The sequence below is a fragment of the Corvus kubaryi genome, unplaced genomic scaffold (genome assembly GCF_017639235.1).
Source record: "Corvus kubaryi isolate FWS band 111438036 unplaced genomic scaffold, C.kubaryi_AGA036_p1.0 split1-131, whole genome shotgun sequence".
In the NCBI taxonomy this organism is placed as follows: domain Eukaryota; kingdom Metazoa; phylum Chordata; class Aves; order Passeriformes; family Corvidae; genus Corvus; species Corvus kubaryi.
In genome coordinates this window covers 7,802,944-7,821,075 of record NW_024582073.1, presented here as the reverse complement: position 1 = coordinate 7,821,075, position 18,132 = coordinate 7,802,944, and the positions used below count along the sequence as shown (strand labels likewise).

General features: G+C 35.1%; 1 protein-coding gene across 5 annotated transcripts in view; it reads right to left on the bottom strand.

Annotated features, from left to right (window-relative positions):
* ATP8A1 (ATPase phospholipid transporting 8A1) overlaps positions 1–18,132 on the bottom strand; it is a 105,955-nt gene that overhangs the window by 18,385 nt on the left and 69,438 nt on the right. For all 5 annotated transcript variants that reach the window (XM_042053005.1, XM_042053006.1, XM_042053004.1 and 2 more), the window contains 6 exons: positions 13,834–13,908; positions 13,593–13,715; positions 11,034–11,112; positions 7,120–7,181; positions 3,883–3,939; positions 3,312–3,419 (listed from right to left, as the gene is read on the bottom strand). In XM_042053005.1, coding sequence (XP_041908939.1) covers positions 3,312–3,419; positions 3,883–3,939; positions 7,120–7,181; positions 11,034–11,112; positions 13,593–13,715; positions 13,834–13,908 — 504 coding nt within the window. The remainder of the gene's footprint in view (positions 1–3,311; positions 3,420–3,882; positions 3,940–7,119; positions 7,182–11,033; positions 11,113–13,592; positions 13,716–13,833; positions 13,909–18,132) is intronic.

Genomic DNA, 18,132 nt, shown 5'->3' with positions numbered 1-18,132 from the left:
CTTAGCAAGGACGTCCCTTCCGGGACTATGCTTGCTAACCTATGACACCTAGACAACAGAGAAAAAAATGCTATAACTGTCATAATTTTTCATTTCACTTTATTTTCTTTTTGAGCATGGCATTCTGCAATCTTTCCTTCTGTGACACCAACATACAGCAACCTACATGTAAAAGCCAACTTTAATTATCTTCTGTACAATTGGAATGATACACAAAAAGACGGAAAACATAGTGTAACAAGTCAGGAGAACTTGCAAAAATATGTGACATATTTGTTTCTTTGTTGAATAAGTGATTGGGTGATGCTTTGATAGTAAAAGATGAACACAGACCAACAACTCTACTGCTTTAACTTTGGGCCACTAGCTTTAGTGCTCAAACATAAGAGTGTTTTAGCAGCATGAACAGACTTTTCTTCTGTTACAACTCTATTTTATCTCAAGACATTACCTTGCAGTGTTCTCCATTGAAACACATTTATCAGAGTTGAATATTTTATAGGAATGGATACAAAAAAATGAGTTTCAAAATATTTAGATGAAAACCTTCCCCTGCATCCAATGAATGAGTTTTCCATCACCTCCATATGCTTTTTCTCTCCCCTTCGAGAGCACTAGAATTTTATTTTCTTGGAACAGAACCAGTAATAAGCAGGAAGAATCTTATTATTTTCATGACATTATTATGAAGAAAGACTGAGTCCTTATTAGAATTTTTCATGAAGTTCTTTTCTATTTCAAAGAAGACAAGAAAAAGATATTTCTAGAAGACATCATCTAGCTGGGACTTAATTGCTGGAATGTCATGTCAAGAATACTGACTGGAAAGACTATAAACCTACTGAGACAGAATTGTTGTTACGAGCTCTAAGAAGAAGAAAGAGAATACCTTTAAGCTTTCTAAGGACTACAGATATATAACCTATAAATCTGAAGTTTATTAAAAAGGGGGCATTTTTAATGAACACATTTGGGACAAAAAATGCATAATATCCCCTTCAGCATAATTTAACAGATCTGACCAGCTAAAATGGACAAAAAGCTAAGAAGTAGATGTCAGCTTTTGACACATTCATTTAACTTTTGCCAAATGTAGTTGGATGAATTTGAAGAAATTAAACAACCAGTATTTGCACATGCAAGCAGAGTTGCTTATACGGATTTGTTTCTGTCATACCACAATCTTTTGCACAGTTAAATCTGTGAATCTTTTAGTTTGAGTACTTATGGAAGGCCTGATTTGCTACAAAGAAACTCAGTGAATTCTTCCCTGCCAGAGACCACTCAGTCAGTACGGTGGCTTCCAGGAAAGCAGTCAAAAATCTTGCTTCCAGTCTGAGCTGCAGTACGCATCCACAGGACTTTTAGCCACACAGAGTGCAGTGCAAAATGCTAGACCAGAGCTTTGAACATAAGCTTTAATGGTCTATGATACATTTAGAAGACTTTATTCTGACATCATAGACATTGAAATATATTCTTAGTAAGGAAACAAAACCAACCTCAGTCAACAACTTCTCCCTTCAAACAAGTTCATGCACATACACCAAAACTACGATATACACAGTACATGAATAAGCAAACATACAAACAAAATAAGACTACCCATTCCATTTTAAGCACAGATAAAGTTCTACCACAACAAATAAATGATTTTAGGTTCATAAATCAGACTACTTTGGCACAATGTTGAATTCAAACCCCAAGAGAATTATTTTTGTAGACAGCTACATCTCTTTAACAAAGAACCATTTCTACAAGACCACGGGAATTACATTCCCTCAAAAATGTGTTTTCACAGCAGCTTCAGAGTCTGAAAATGTACTAACTAAAACATGGTTATTTCAATAGTGAAATAGCCACCCTTATGTCATAACAGGTATAACGCATCATTTTGTTCCAACTATGCTTATCACCATGAAAGTTCAGCTGTCTTAAAAACCATAAAATCTCTAAAAACACCAAATTCCAAAAACATTTTGTTTCTTCAATAAAATACAGTGTATATGAAGAAAAATGCTGAAGTATGAGAGCTTCAATTACTTTAATTTACAATACTGTACAGAATTAGTTTTGAGTAGTGGAGGCAATGTGGTAATGAACAAAACCTACATATATACATAGATAAGACATTATAATAGAGAGGAAAACCAGCTAGAAATTGTGTAATTTAAAATTCTTTCCCTTAGGTGTCCAAGTACTTAAGGTAATGCCTCGTGTTGTCCATTATAATGTAGTAGTTACAGAAATGCCTACATACAATTTTTTCCTGTAACTGTTTATATAGGAGGCTGGATTTATGGGTCTTAATTACTTTCAAGTGAGGGAGAGAGATGCACCTACATTTCCCACATCCTGCATAAATTTTTAAATTGCTGAATTACATCGCAATAGTGGTGGAGTTAAAGGGACTCTCTCTTTCACTGGTGTAAGGCTTGATTTAGTTGATACTCTTTGAGAACCATTAGAAGAGTATCTTTCTGACACAAGCAGGTATTTTCAGTTTCTGATTCCCACTGAGAATGCACACCACGCTTCTCAGCTCAGGAGGTACTGGTCATGCCCAGAAGCAGACATTAGTGTCTGTGAAATTAATACTTCAGATGTTTCTGGAACTGAATAGTATCGAGAATGTGGGACTGCAGTTCCAGTTAAATCAGATAAGGCAGCAAATAAGCATCTTTTATGGATTCAATCCAATTTGGAATATTCAGAGCAGGTTTACACAAGTGGGATTACAAATGAATGAGAAACCACTAATTACTGTCAAAAGGTTAAAGATACACTACAATAATGCATTTCAAGCAGTGCATTAATAGAAAAGGAAGTGTGCATGACAAGCAGTTCATGTAATGTTATGGCACCTCAAATTTTTTTGAGGCATTTCACAGTTTTAAGTACTTGGCAGATTAGTAGAATTCAAGATGAAAAACAGCCTTAACCAGGCTACTACTGGTTACTTCATTATAAAAAAAAGCTCCAGGAAAATAAGCTCTATAATTCTGAGTACTGCATTTGGTAAGACTTTTCTTTAGAAAATTAAAGCTTACCTAAGAACTGCAGAGCAGCTTACCTGTCTATACTTTCTCATTAGAGCACATACTCACAGCCCGTTAGCTGACCTCCATTTTCACAAGGGTAAAAATTGACTGTATTTTAAATAAGCATGGCTACCATACTGAAGGTATAAAAGACAGAATGACATATGCACCTCTAGCAAGCAGAAGGATCCAGTAAAGATTAGGTCTGTGCTACAGACTGAAACAATATTTTTTTCACACATTTGGGTGTTAGTTAAAATATATTTTTACCTCTCCTGACATATCAGGTGCCATAGGAATGACTGGCCACAAAGAAGAGTAGATTCCAAAAAACACTACCCAAAGTGCAATGCTTCCCCAGATAGCTATATGGCTGAACTGTTAAACAAACAAAAGAACAATTATTACAGATGCATTATAACATAAAATAACATCTTTGCTACTTCGTACTTACAATGCTATTTTGATATATTGGATTAAATTTCCAATGCCTTGTATTACTTTAACTCTACTACTTCACTTAGCTATTTCTTAAAGGAAAATGATACTGTCAGCAGCACTATTACTGCATTTTAAGCCAGTTTAAATTCAGTTACAGTAAGTCCAGAGTAATTTGATTTTTACAGTTTAAGTATTAAATTTGTCCTAGTTTTCAATATTGAGCATTATTTTTTTATATGTGGATATTCTGTCCTTCCACACACAGTAACCACAGTTTGCTACTGTGTGGGCTGACAAACTGTTAAAGGATGCAATATAATAAATAAGAAGAAAACAATACAATTATTCATCCATCGTATTGCACAGAACATTTGAGAATATGGTAAAGACATTTGCTTACCAAAGTCCAATATGAGGTCTCTAACCCAGCCTTCAAACACACAGTCAGAACCACAAACTTAAGGAGAGAAAGACAGAGAGGGAATTCTTAATATGGGAATCTTAACATACAGAAATTATTAGTTTGGCTAAACTTTTAGGAGAAGACAAGAAAAAGTAAATTGCCAGTAGAAGATTTAAGGATACACCCCAGTGATGAAAGAATAATAGAACACTAAGAATTACCAGCTTCCATTAATAATGGCCACTCACTTGATTTGGAAAACTCATCTTTTGCATTAGAAATCTTATCCTTGCTTCTCAGAACTCTCTAAGTCTGGCTATTACCAAGTTGTTAGCATCTTTATTGATGACATTTTGGTTACACAGAAAGGTTTGTGGAAAGTGTAGTAGTCCTCTTCAGTAGAGACTGAAGACCCTCTAATAACAGACAGGATGACTAAAACTTTCCACACCAAGACAGATTTAGAAGACACAGATGCTGGACTGAAAGCCTGCAATTGTTCAAGCTTATGTTAGTCTAAACTTAAAAAACAACCAGAAGTTTTATTCACTTCATTACTAAATTACTCATCTGCACCAAACCCTGTAAAGCCAGAGTCAAATGTTGGTAATCTAAGACCTATGTTCTGCATACAAGTAACATGTTGAAGTCTGTTATGTCATTTTCATTATTCCCTCTGATCTTTACTCTTCTTATCTTTACACATTTTATAGAGCAGTCTCTGAAAATATCAGATTTGTAGGACATGCTCCATTTTAGTTTACAGAGGAGCAATAGGAGAAAGTTTATAATCCCACACCAAGGACTAATTGATAAATGAAAATTGTTTATCTCCTTCCTTTGAAATTCACTCAGACAAGTTTTCTGTTTTCCAAAGAAATAGTTATTACATTTTTTAACTCACTTGTGAATGTATATCACAAGTTCTGCTTTACCTGGAATCTGAAGAACATGAGGCTGAAAAAAGGAGTCATAAAGACCAAGCTCCAACTCTAACAGCTAAAGTTTAAATTCTAGTGTGTTGGACAAGTTGGCAGCACTGATCGTCAGTGAGTTTGTTTGTGTTGAACTTCAAACAGCCTCCGAAATTCAGAAGAAATGTACTTCCATCAGAAGCTGAAAGCAACTAGTCAAATATGTATGACAAAACTTTCCCTATGTCTGGTGCACAGAGGGATACAAATACTGCCAGAAAGCTTTCACCTATAAGCTTATACTTTCAATTCTGAAATCCCAAAATCTCCTATTTCAACTGTGCTATTAAGGACCAAAAAAAGAAAAAAAGAAACAAGTCACAGCACCACAATTTCATTATCTAAAACATGTGTGAAATCCAGTTAGAAGAAAATTGAGGATGATTATGAGTATTATAATTTGCTTCGTCTATCCAGTTTGCGTTCTGTATTTGGATGTGTGAAAAAAAATTAATTATGGAAAAATAACCCAACAAAATCATTTGGTACACTTGTTTGCTACTTAGGTCAGTCATATGAAAAGAAACATCCTTTAGGATGAGATCAAACATTCCCGCTGCATAGACAAAATGTATACACAAAACAAACACTGCAGATCTCTGAGAAAGGAGATACACAGTGTGAGTATATAGCCTTTACTGACCTGTGATGGGATCATAACTGATACCCCTAACAAAATCACCAACTCTGCACAGCCACTCCCTCAGGAATATGGGGTTTACTGCTCCCTCCTCTGCTTGATCCAAACTTACGATAGTGCACTGAATCCTACCCAGGAAAAAAGAACTCAAACTGGTACTCTGTATAAAGACTGAGCTTTTCTTAAAAAAACCCCAAACCTCTCAAAAATGGTCATACAGATATTTTCACAGCACTATATTCCTATTTGAAATCTATGTTTAAAGAAATAATTCCAGGACATGATATGAATATTTCTGACTTTATTTGTGGATCCAAAGAAACAAAACTATATCACTTTCTGAATTCTTTTCTTATTGACTTTTGCAGAACTGATGACTGCAGACTTCTTAAAACCACATTAAAAACAGTATGAGGAATGAGAATTACCCTAGCCTCAGAATTTTGATATGACTGATGACTGTTACTGCCCATACACTTCACATGCACGGATTTAAAAAAAAATAAAACTCTCCACCCCCATTTTGAAAATCTCTCAAAATTCTCGTATGCTCCAGATTTCCTTGAACTCCTGTGCAAGAGCAGGAAAACATAAATTGCAACTTCTGTATATCCCCCAACTTTTAACCTGAAGGAAAATAAGTGTTTTTTTGGGAAATTCTTGACCACTCTGCAGGTTAGTAGCAAGAAATTAACCTCTCAAGTTTCAGCTCTCCTAGCTGAAAACCAGTTGCAGAATGTGACAGATGAGCAGCATTGTGACCTCTGTTTTAGCATGTGTCTAGAATATTTTCCTTTTATTTCAGTTCTGATGTTTCCTTATTCCCCAAGGAAAGTGATTTTGATGTGAATTCATATTACAGCCCCCTTACTTTAATGGAAGAATTAATTTCTTTTTTGTACCTGCCAACACTAAGAAACTTGAGAAATTAATTAAACTTTTAACATTGTAGAACAGAGGACAGTAAGCATAAATTTAATTTTGCTTCTAAGAGAGAACTTGGGACAGCTGCTATTGAGTAACATTCATATCTAGTAAGTGAAAACCACGTATTTAGCTTTACTAATTTATTCTAGGAGATAAAAGATTAAACGAAAAAAACCCAGTAATGACTAGTATCTATGAGAGTAACAGAAGCTTACTGTTAGGTATGGATCAGGTGTACTTCTGATGGTTTGATTGACTCTGAAAAGGCATTCCACAACCTTTGCTCAATATGGCTCAATGCCTCTTTTAAGGCCTCATGATAAATTAAGAGAGAGAGAACAGGACTGTATCTTCAGAAATCCACAAACCATTTCTATAATCAATAACCTGAGATTTCTCCAATGCAGAAACTCATGCTAACTAGGGAATAGTAATTCTCATTATTTAAAAAACCAGAGAGTTTACAGGAAAGGAAAAATGTATCTTCTGCATCTTTACTGAAATGCTTTTTTTCAAAAATGGGAATTAGAACACAAAGTGCACTTCAAAACTTCTCAAAGAGTCATTCAAGAGCCATTTCTTATTCTTAAGGCACTTCTTAAGGCACTGCACTGAATTAAGTCTTCTATGAAGAGAATTAATAGTAATAGCAGCACCATATCCTTAGAAGAGTTAGAGCCAATATAGACTTACAGTGTATACAGTGTTCCCCAGGAGCAGGTAGTCAGAAGTTTTGCCATTGCCGAATACACTACCTGGAAAAGGAAAGAGGGATAAAAATAAAACATTTAAACATCTGCCACAGCACTGTATATGATCCTAATTTTGATACAAAAGAGATGGTAACACTTTCTACAGGGTACTAATAGATTTCATCTTGAACTGTACTGAACACTAGAGAACTATGACTTGTACAATGTTTAGTGCTTTAAAACTTTCACTGGCTGCAGGGATTATGCAGGGAACAGGAGCTTTTTGTAACACCACATACCAATAGGACCAACCTTGTATTCAGTAGCAATGCAAATAGAGTTACTTTTAATATCAGAGATATAGCATCTTACCTTCAGAAAAATGTGAAATAGAATGGTTTTAGTATATATTGATTGTAACATATAAGTAAGCAGAAAGCTTAGAGTCAGATTTTCATGAATTCTGGTATTTTTGGTATGGAAACTTTGCTCTTATCCATATTTCTGAATTCAACTTCAGTAAAAATACAAAATATACTCGGTTTAAATTCTTGAGATGCTTGTCATTCATAAAATTTTCAAAATTGACTCAACTCAAATATATGCATTAATGTAAGTACATATCCATTTGGCCTATATGGAAACACACACACATCAGTTACACCGAGACAGAGCTCTCAAGAGACACATTTTCATAAAACATCACATTTTCATAAAAACCACATGTGTTTCCTAAGTTTAGGATTCTGAAGCATTTTCCATTATTTATCGGAATTTTATGACTATTTTTACAGCACAGGCTTTTCTGATCCCAGTTCTGTCAAATTTCTTTTTAGACATGGGAAAACTGACAACGGAATTATTATGAGGAAATTCCTCATTCTCAATTAAAAGTGAGGTGTATGCCACTGAGGTAGCTACATTTTCACGTTCAGTTTTGAAATGCTTTTAGCATTCAAGATTGTTCATATACTGCAACTAAACCAACTAAAGTCTAACACTCTACTGTAGAGGCTCTAACCACTGGGATATTGCTTTTTATTGCCTTACACAGAGATATCAAAATGCTGTGTATGTAGCAAGTAAGGATAAAAGACAACAAAAAAAGAAAATAATAATAAAGAAGGATTTTTTAAAAAGCTGTATTGGGAGAAAGAGAAGAATAAAGGTATTTATCTGTGGGGGGCATTGAGGGATGGGTTTATAACTCCTCTGATTAGGCTGGACAGAGGAAGGTGACAAAAATGGTGATAAAAGCTGAAAAAAATGACCAGTAGTTGAAAACACTTATTTTTCCACTACCTCAGCTGGCATACAGTATATTAAATGCTGCTAATTAAGTATGTTTGCATATTTGTGTTGAATGTTTCTCCAGCCTTCATATCATCTTTATATATGCTTGAAATTAAATCCATTTTGGTTGTGGATGAAGAGTGTTCCTCTCTACAAGCTTTTCAGGACTTGTGAAGACAGTTTAACACAGAAAAAAATGATCTATTTACTGATATTCTGGAAGAGACAGCAGGTGACAACTCCACAGAAAAATATTAGATTGAAAGTCCTCCTTCACTTAGCTGTCTCCCATTCCATGATGAGGAGCTCACAATGACTGCATCCTTAGCTCTAGTGATACTGGTTGCATGTTTGACACTTCCCTATCTAATTTTCTCCCTGGACAGACTAGCACACCAAGAAGGACTACAGGAGCTGAAGCCTGAATAAAAAAGCTGAGACCGTGGCTTATTCTAAAGATTATACAAAAGAGGAAGCACCTGGTGAACTTACTAGTACATAAAAGTTTGGCTTCTGCCACTTATGTCGACAAAGTTGCACCAGAAGAAGCTTCTGTGAAAATTTATGTGTCACTTTTCATATCCATGTGACAGCACATGGAGTGTAAATTTTGGGTACTGTACAATGGTAAGGTCCCATGGAGCCAATTTTGACAAACAATTCTTACAAATCCATGCTTATGCTCTGATCACATATTTCTTGATAGGCTTTACTATGACATATGCAGTTTGAAAATTTCTACTTACAGATAAGAAACTGGTGGATAAGCAAGAATAAGACTAAACAGGAGAATTTGACCAGGAGAAGGACTCCAAGAGATTTTAATAATCTTCAAGATTTGATTTTCAATGTTCTAATAATACATGCTCAAATATGCACTGCACTGCTTTACAATATATACCTAGCAGTAAAGGGCATAATGAGAAAAAGACAGCACAGGCAGACAGCTAAGTCTATTTCCACCAGCCAGAGTCTTGGGACTCAGCACCCTAAGGCACAAAGCTGAGCTGTGCCTTTCATATTTCAGGATCTTCCTGCACCTCTTCTTTGCTAAGAGAAGGCAGAAGCTGAGACCTGTTCTCAGAAGTTCCTGTCTCTGGTACTCCGTAGGAAACTAACAGCATTATTTCCCTTTGCTCTTTACACACACAGACAGCAGAGATTTAATTAATAGCACATCTTATTTTGCACTCGTATCTCTTTCATGCAAAACTCTGAGCACCACCAGACCCATTCCAGATACTGATTATACCACATGATGTACACAACTCCCTCAGGTCCCAGTTCTGCTGCCTTACCCATCCTTTCTCTAGCAATGAAAGGGGAAGGCAGCAGACAATTTGTTCAGACTTGTAGAGGCCACTTGCCAGCAAGTCAGTTCTAGACCAGGGTTTGTGGGCTGGGAAGGCTGAGCTACAGTGCTCATACAGGTATCTCAGCTCTGCCATGTACACATGAACTCTACTCTGCATCACCACATAAACTCATTAAACACTTATCCATGGTGTAATGCATAAATCTCTCACATGGATTGGCTACAGCTTTGAACAGGGATTTCAGTTTGAATTTGGGATTATGGTTTTAGAGTACGCACTGACATTCTGGGATCTCATTCCTCCTGGGCTGTCTAAACCTCTCCAATGGAAACTGTTCCCACTGAACTCACATTCAGTGTGATGTGAGTGGCCTTTCAGAGAAAACAAGCTGCCACACACCTCCCTTTACCCATTAGGAGTTACCGAGTGTAAAATAGTGTGCAAGAAGTTTTTCCCCTAATCTTTTGGGGCACAAGCAGCTGTGACTGTCTCACTATCTAGTCTTAACAGTTTCAAGATGTCCATGAGAACATTTCTGACCCCTATGCCAGGGCAGACTGCTCGGCTACATCACTAAAACTGAGCACAGACTAATTTTCAGAAAAGCTGCAATGTACACACTTGGTTTTCTTCTCCCCACAAATTGGAAGCAAAAAAACCCCCCACGTTTATGAGAGCCCTCCCAGCCCCAAACATTCCTGCAAACTGGAAGCAGTGGTTTCAAATTTCCTTTAATTAACACCACTCTACTCTCAACCACCTCACTTCCTTCTGCAGCTCAAGTGCATATACAACAGCTGAACTAAAAATTGGACAGGACTGAGCAGTCCAAGATGTCACTGTTCCTCTGCCACAATCCTACTCATAGAAATATAAACTGGCAGGTTAGAGTGCCCTTGAAGTAACAGGATAGAATGTATACACAACAAAAACAAACGTCGACAAAATGAAAGAGACAATACAAGGGACAGTAGCAGTTTAGGATCTTGTAGGTATTCACCATGGTAGTGTATTTTATAAAAATTAGCATAATTAAATAGCAATCTCTTTTTCTTGATCTCGTTTCAGTTTACATAAACCCTATTGAGATAGTTAAATGTATATGTACATAATATTTTTCCAATTTTTACACAGATTTTAAATAAAACATTGTAAGTATATGGCATCTGGTCTAGTTCTATAAATGGTATCTTGAAATTTAATCACATTGAACTGTTAGTATTTATAAAGCTTCCCTTAGAAAAAAGGTAATATTTAGATATTTCGTACTGTTCAACATTTTATTTTTATTTTTCATAATACTTACCATGCTGGAGGGCTTTTAGTGGAAACCAAAACAGAATGAATGAGTGGAAGAGGCCATTTAAACAATGAACCCAGAAAACCTAAGAAAGAGAAAACAGAAAATCCATGAGAACCATTTGCAATAAACTAGCTCTGTGAACCCTGACCTTTCTTTTTATCTGTGTGTTAGATTCACAAAATGTGTTTTTGTCAGGCCACCACTGTGAAGTAATATAACTGACAGGCACTTTCTGCCTCTTAGCTCTTCATGGGTCATTTGTTTATTTTTATGCTTTGAAAAAAAGTGTATATTATCTCCTCCTTTTAATTTCAATTCAGAAGGGAAAATAAAATACAAACATATGGGAATACCATCAGAAAAATTAAACTAAACCAGACAGCTGGAACAATTTTTACATTCTAAGTAGGGAATTAAAAAGGACTCTAGCTTTTATAATTTGCATTTAGTGTAAGAATAAATTTAGATAGTAGAAAAATCAAAACCTGAGTTACACACATGCCTAATCTATATATTCCCACACACAAAGGAATTCAAAAAGGACAAAAAACTGTTTCTTCCTTAAATTTCTCTTTACATGCTCCATTCTTGAAGAGCACAGTTTGATCATATTATAATTCCTTTAATGTATTTGCTAAATAATTGAAGTTTTACTTTCAAACTTATTTTCATTTGTAAAAGATGCCTTCTGCAAAGAACTGCAATACGTTTAAGGATAAACAATCTACTAATGCTTTCCATCATATATTGCATAATGACATAAAAAGACTTAATAAAAAATATGCAGCCCATTTCCATCAGCATGGAAATTATGTTCACTAACAATGCTTTTGACTATTATGGCTTTTATTGTAACTAACTGATGTGTATTTTGAGTGTTAAGGTGTTCAAACAATTGAAATTAAGTTGCTTGTCTCACATTTTCCACAATGTCTCAATGTCTTTTGTTAGATTATACAGCTACACTAGGTTGCATGATCCAATTTACACTCCAATACTTTGCACATTTAAACTTGTGCTACTCATTAACCTTTGTCTCTCCTTCTTGCTATGTCATTACCAGAAGTTTTTATTTGACAGAAAGCACAGGTGGGTGCAAGAAAAATTAGTTCTACTTTTCCATTTTCCTGACCAATTCTTTTTGTCCCATGCTAATCCTTTAACCTCTGTCATGACCTCATAACCTTTGATCCCTTTTACCATAACAAATATCTGCATCAATATTCAAGGCAGTAATGTTTCCAAATCTTTAACACCAACTATTCAACTTATATAGGTGGGAATTTTGTAGCTGGTGAGTTTGTAGACATTTACTCATAGCAAATGTTGTATGGGAACAGCCACAGAATTTCCGATTAAGTCAAAAATACATCTTTGCAATAATAAAAATACTAAAAGCTTATTTTAAAACAGAAACCAACTAGTTATTTATTAAAACTATCACAACACAAAATTGTCTATATTCACGGGACCATGAGAAGTCTCATATTTGTAAAGCAGGGACACGAGACTCTGTTACCTAGCGTCCTTACAGCTTTCAGGTCGGCTTTTGTAGGGGAAGGGATTAAATGAGGAAGAAGGGAAAAATCTCATCTGCTTCAGCGAACAAAGATAGTTTAGACAAACACATATATATATTGGGGTAACTGCAGTTATACAGCACAAGTGGCACAGATATAAGAGCTAATTATGCTGCGTCAGCTCTGCACATCTACTACAGACCATCACATGTAGGCATTGTTAATTCAAGGATGTATCGAAAATGTCCCCAAGTTCAACATAAAATGACATTACTTGAAATGTCACAATTACATTTGCAAGAAAAAAAATCAGAAGAAACTCTTACAAAAGTCAAGTACTCAATGAAACCACAGATTCGGGAATAAGTTTAATTTAGTTTTCTTAAAGAAATTATTTATGGGCAATGCTGTAGAAATTTCATATATTTTATTTATTAAAGAGTCCTACATTCTTTTACTACTACTTATGCTAACCTCTCTAAGATGAATGTCACCCATTTCCCACCAAAAGTAGCCTCAGATTCCTTTTGATCCACAGACACATTCTTGACTCTAAGTATTTTTTCCCAAAACTCAAAATTAAACCATAAAATCACAACTCCAAATTGACAAAGAATAGTACCATGTCCCTCCCTCTACAAATCTAGTGACAGTTCTTATTGTTCTCTGCAACACTTCTCCACAGGCTTCAGTAATCCATTTCCATATAACAGTACAAATACATACAGCCCAGTGACAGTGAGGTCTAATCACTTCTGCCTATAGAAGACAGCTTTATTACCAGCAGTGAAAAAAGAAAAAGGGATTGAAAAAAATTAAATCCTTGTTGTCCATTTCCATACTTGCTAAAAATGAATATATATATATATATATATATATATATATATGATTTCTACCACTCACTGACAAGTGTACACCTGGAAATAGCAGATATAAAAATCCCCTCTGTTTTTAATTATGAGCAGAATAGAACAAAAAGAGTAACTATACTGAATTCCTATGAATTTTTGCTGTATTATGATTGATTTTTAAAAAGATCTACCTTAGTATTAAAGTCCAGTGCATTTTGGGAAGTCTTGTATAACTCAGGGTATTTCAGCATGTTTTCCTTTCGGCAGGATCTCTCAAATATTCCAAGAGTTAGCGGAGGCATTGCTGTAAACATCTAGTAGATGGTTTAAAAATAAAAAAATTGGAAAACTTTAGAGATAAGGACTTGCTTAAAGATTGCTTATTCAAGAAACATTCATGGTTAAAAACTAAAGCCACACAAATTGTCTTACCACATTGTAAAGACCTATACACCATCTTTCAAAAAGAATTTGTCCAGAAAAGCCATTGACAAATGCAAACCAGATCTGCAAAAGACAGAACCGTGTATTACTGAAATGTCTTGCAAGTTACAATAAACAGATTTTTCCTCAGCTTTGCAAAAAGGGATATCCCTAGAACACATTTACAACACAGTTGAAAATGTTCTGGTTTAAACCCATATGAAAAAATTAATGACAAATCCAACTTTCAATCTAGAACAGATAGTGGGCAATCTAGTCAGATATGTGAGCAATTCCATGTAAATAGGAGAACATTCAAAGGAAGTAACTATTTTCAAAAGAAATGTCAGGCTCTTTAAGGTTTTAAGTGATTTAAGCTCACTTAAGTCTTAATGAAATAAAAATTCTGAGAAATATGGGCTGGCAGAGGGGCAACCTACAGATTAGTAGTTATCGTCTTCTCATTGTTAGCAAACTTGACTAACAGATTTCATAGAGTAAGCTGCTGTTTGGAACTTAAAACTACCAATATTCCTTACTCATGAGAGGATTAGGCTTTACCAGAGCACTAAAGTAAAACTACTTAGTTAACAAGCACCAATTCAGCTACAGGGTACTTTAGAGAGGGAAGTGGATATCTCTTTTATTGCATAATTTTTATCATTTTTTGCTAAAAGATTGAAAGAAAACAAATTTCATTTGAAAGGCATGATAACATATTTTCGAATGTTTTTCAGCATAGCATGCAGCACATCTACTTTCTCCTATTTTCTCATCCTTCTATAGTTCAATGATGAAGTGGAGAAGCAGCCCATCTGATGAATCTTTATTAACAAGTTACACTGAAACGATATTGTCTAGGACAAATGTAAGCTCTTAGGTAACACAAGTCAAAATCATCTGAACATTCTACTCAATTTAAGACTCACATTTTTCAAGTGAATTTTTAGATGCTGCTTTCTTACGGTTCACATTTCATTGAACTTCATTAAGGGAGCATGAATTGTACAGTCAATACATATGTTTATCAGTGTGTTCCCAGGCTGGCCCCCAGGTGACTGGATTCTATGACCAAACTCAGATTTTTTTTTTTTTTTTTTTTTTTTTTTAATCATGTGGTGGAATGTCTGAACATGTTTGTGACCACTTTGAGATGGAAAACCCCATGAATCTGGCAACTATTAACACTAAAAATGGGAGGTAAAATCCAGCAAAAATTGCTATTTGTTCAACAGATAAGAGAAGAGTAAATTCTTTTTTTTTGGTGGCCACTTATTGGAAAAAGATAGAATACAAAGCCATGAGTGTTTGAGGCTGCAATACAAAAAGAGAGAATACCCTGAATTTTCTGAAATCTTATAATGCCAAATTTCTTTACTTTGGTAGATTTAAGTGCAACAAGCACAGTTTTCTAACCTTTCAGACTGTATACTGAAAAGAAAATGGAATTATTTATTTCAGCTGAATCAGATTTCTATCAGCTCTTGTGCATGTCGATTTTTGACTTTCAGAATAGGATTTATGATTTAACTGTGATGAATTTAGCAGAGATTTGTTGGCAGCAGTTTCTCAGTAGCTGAGTGTGAGGGTGCAAGATGAGTACATAATCAGTTGTGCATTATAGAATAATTAATTCTGCACTCAACATCAGTACAGTTTTTTTTTCTTGTTTGTATCGAACACTGGAATAAATTTTGGAAATCTCAATTTGAAAGTGTTAGGGTGGTGGAAAATGTGTGACTCAGTAGCTGGTCATAAACACGTGTACATCTCATTGCTGGTAATTTCAGACAGAGTTTAAGTATTACTCTCTAGGAAGAAAAGACAAGACCACAAGTACACATAAGACTTGACCCTTCATAACCAAGGAGTACATGGAAAAGACATTAACTTTCTACTGTGATTTAAAGAGCAGGCAAAGTGTTATAAAACTCTAATTTTAAATGAAAGGCCTAAATACATACACTGAATCTATTCCACATGTTGACTGCTCTTACAGGTAAATGACATTAAGCAACACTTGGAAATGTTTTGGAGTGACTTTTTAAAAGAAATGCAAGTACTTAGGATAAAATTTTAATTTGCAATGGAATGTTGCTTTCAGCTTATTTTGTACAGAATTTAAGATAGAATTTTCAAGGCATTTAAACTGAAAATGGTTTTACTGTAAAATTGTAAAGAAATCCTTTGAGGCATAATATTGACTTCCTGAAATATTAGCATTTACTTTGTTCTAAAGAAAGCATGCAAACTTATATGCATTTTAGTTCATTTTAGTGTAATAAGGAACTGGAATATATCTTGGTCAGAGGTCTAGAGGCAAACTAAAGCGACATGAAATTTGGTAGCATCTCTAGGTTCTGAAGCTCTTATGGAATCTCTCAAAAAAAGTCTGTGAAAAGAAATCTTTCAATGTGGCCAAAAGCAGTGATCTCTACTAGAAACATTACTGTTTAGTGGAATACCAGATACATAGCTTTAAGAGATGAAACATCTTTAATATCTAAGCAGAAACATTAATTTTATATTGCTTACAAGACAGTATTTGAATGTTCACATTAAGAACAACTATGGCTCAAAATTAAAGGATCAAGAGAGTGGAAAAAAAGAAGACGAAGGACAAATACAGCCCTCACCTCAAACTGTAAGAGAGGAAGAAAATAACCAATGTATTTGCCCTAACTTCTCAACTTTGGACCCTAGAAAATTACACTCTTAACTCTATATGAAAAAAGTAATATGGAGCTTACTACATTATTAATAGCGAGAATGACAAGAAACACTTGCTTTGCAGTGGGCAATTTGTTCATGGACAAGTGTGTTTCATCCCAGTTATGACAGACAATGAAGGCAGCTGTTCCTGCAAAGTAAGTTTTTAGGACGCTACATGATTCTAATTTAGGAACAGACTCAAACACTTCTCTCTTAGGGTATAGGCCCTACTCTAACAACTCAAATTACTAATCCAGCACCCCTTTACAGAACAACAGGTAATTGGTGTTCTTAAAAAGTATGTTAGAGTATATATGTGAACAGGCAGTGAAAATTCAGACCATTCTGTAGTTCAATGGCTACAAAATTTTCCACTGAAAAGGAAAGATTTAGGTCCCCAGCCCATCTAAAATGAGATGGACCTCAACACAGATCTAAGTTGTCCAACCATGCAATGCAAAAACATGGGCATGAGCACAACCACTTTCTGCTGTGCGTTTCAAACTGAACTCAGTGCAGTTTGCACACTCAAGTAAGCCATGGCATAATGAGCCACAGCAGCTGAACTGTGCAGCTCAGACCCAGTGTGAGTCTGCACAGAAAGCCTGCTCATGTTTGGGATTATGCATGATATGGGTCTCAGCATGATCATGGATATTCATCTGACATGTCAGGCAAAGGAAATCAGGAACAAAATTGTAAATTCCAGTTATGGACACAAGCAGCAGAAAATGGGTAACTCAGTAGTGGGAAGAAAAGAGCTTGGGAGAGGGGGAAAATAACCTCCCCATCATCCAAAGTTTATGGATTATAAAAAGTCATTACAGCTCTAATTACTTAATAAATTAATTATTTTCATAGTATCACTTAAATAGCCATGTTTAAACATCTGTAACTGAACTTTAAATCTCAACTCCCCACATCTGCTTCTGCCTGTCTTGGTATTTTACTCTTCCATTTGATTTTTCCCCATGAAATATGAATGACCCAAGCACATCTTCAAAATTCTTCTTATTTTTTTAGAATTGTAAATCCCTTTTATTTAATATGAACCAGTTATTTTATGTTATTACTACATAGAGAAATGAGAAATAGGAATAGAAAAATTTTGTTCGTCTGATGTCAAAGGGTGATTTGCATAACTTCATAAAATGAGTAGTTTAATGATAGAGTGTATACAGTAATGGTAATTGTAAAACTAAACCCAATCCACAAAGGAGTTCTCAATCATGAGATCAATCTCAATCTCAACTATCATTATAAAGTAATGACAGCCCCTCCAAAATAAGTATAAGACTTTGCATAGGCTTATCCTACATGAGTGTGATGCTCTGACCAGGCTTCATAAAGCACATTAGTGGTCTATTAGAGATTCAGAGTTTTCACTTGCAATTTAGACTGATACCTCAGAATATAACCTCTCAAGTCATTGTGACTTGTCCTATACAAAAGATGAGGCCCATATTTAAAGAGACATTGCATCAAGACACAGAGTAGAAAAACATTATTACAGACCACTTCTAGTTTCTTACGAATAGGAAATGTCAACAAGCACTGATCACTGTGCCTGAGTATTACTATAGACCTTTACCATTT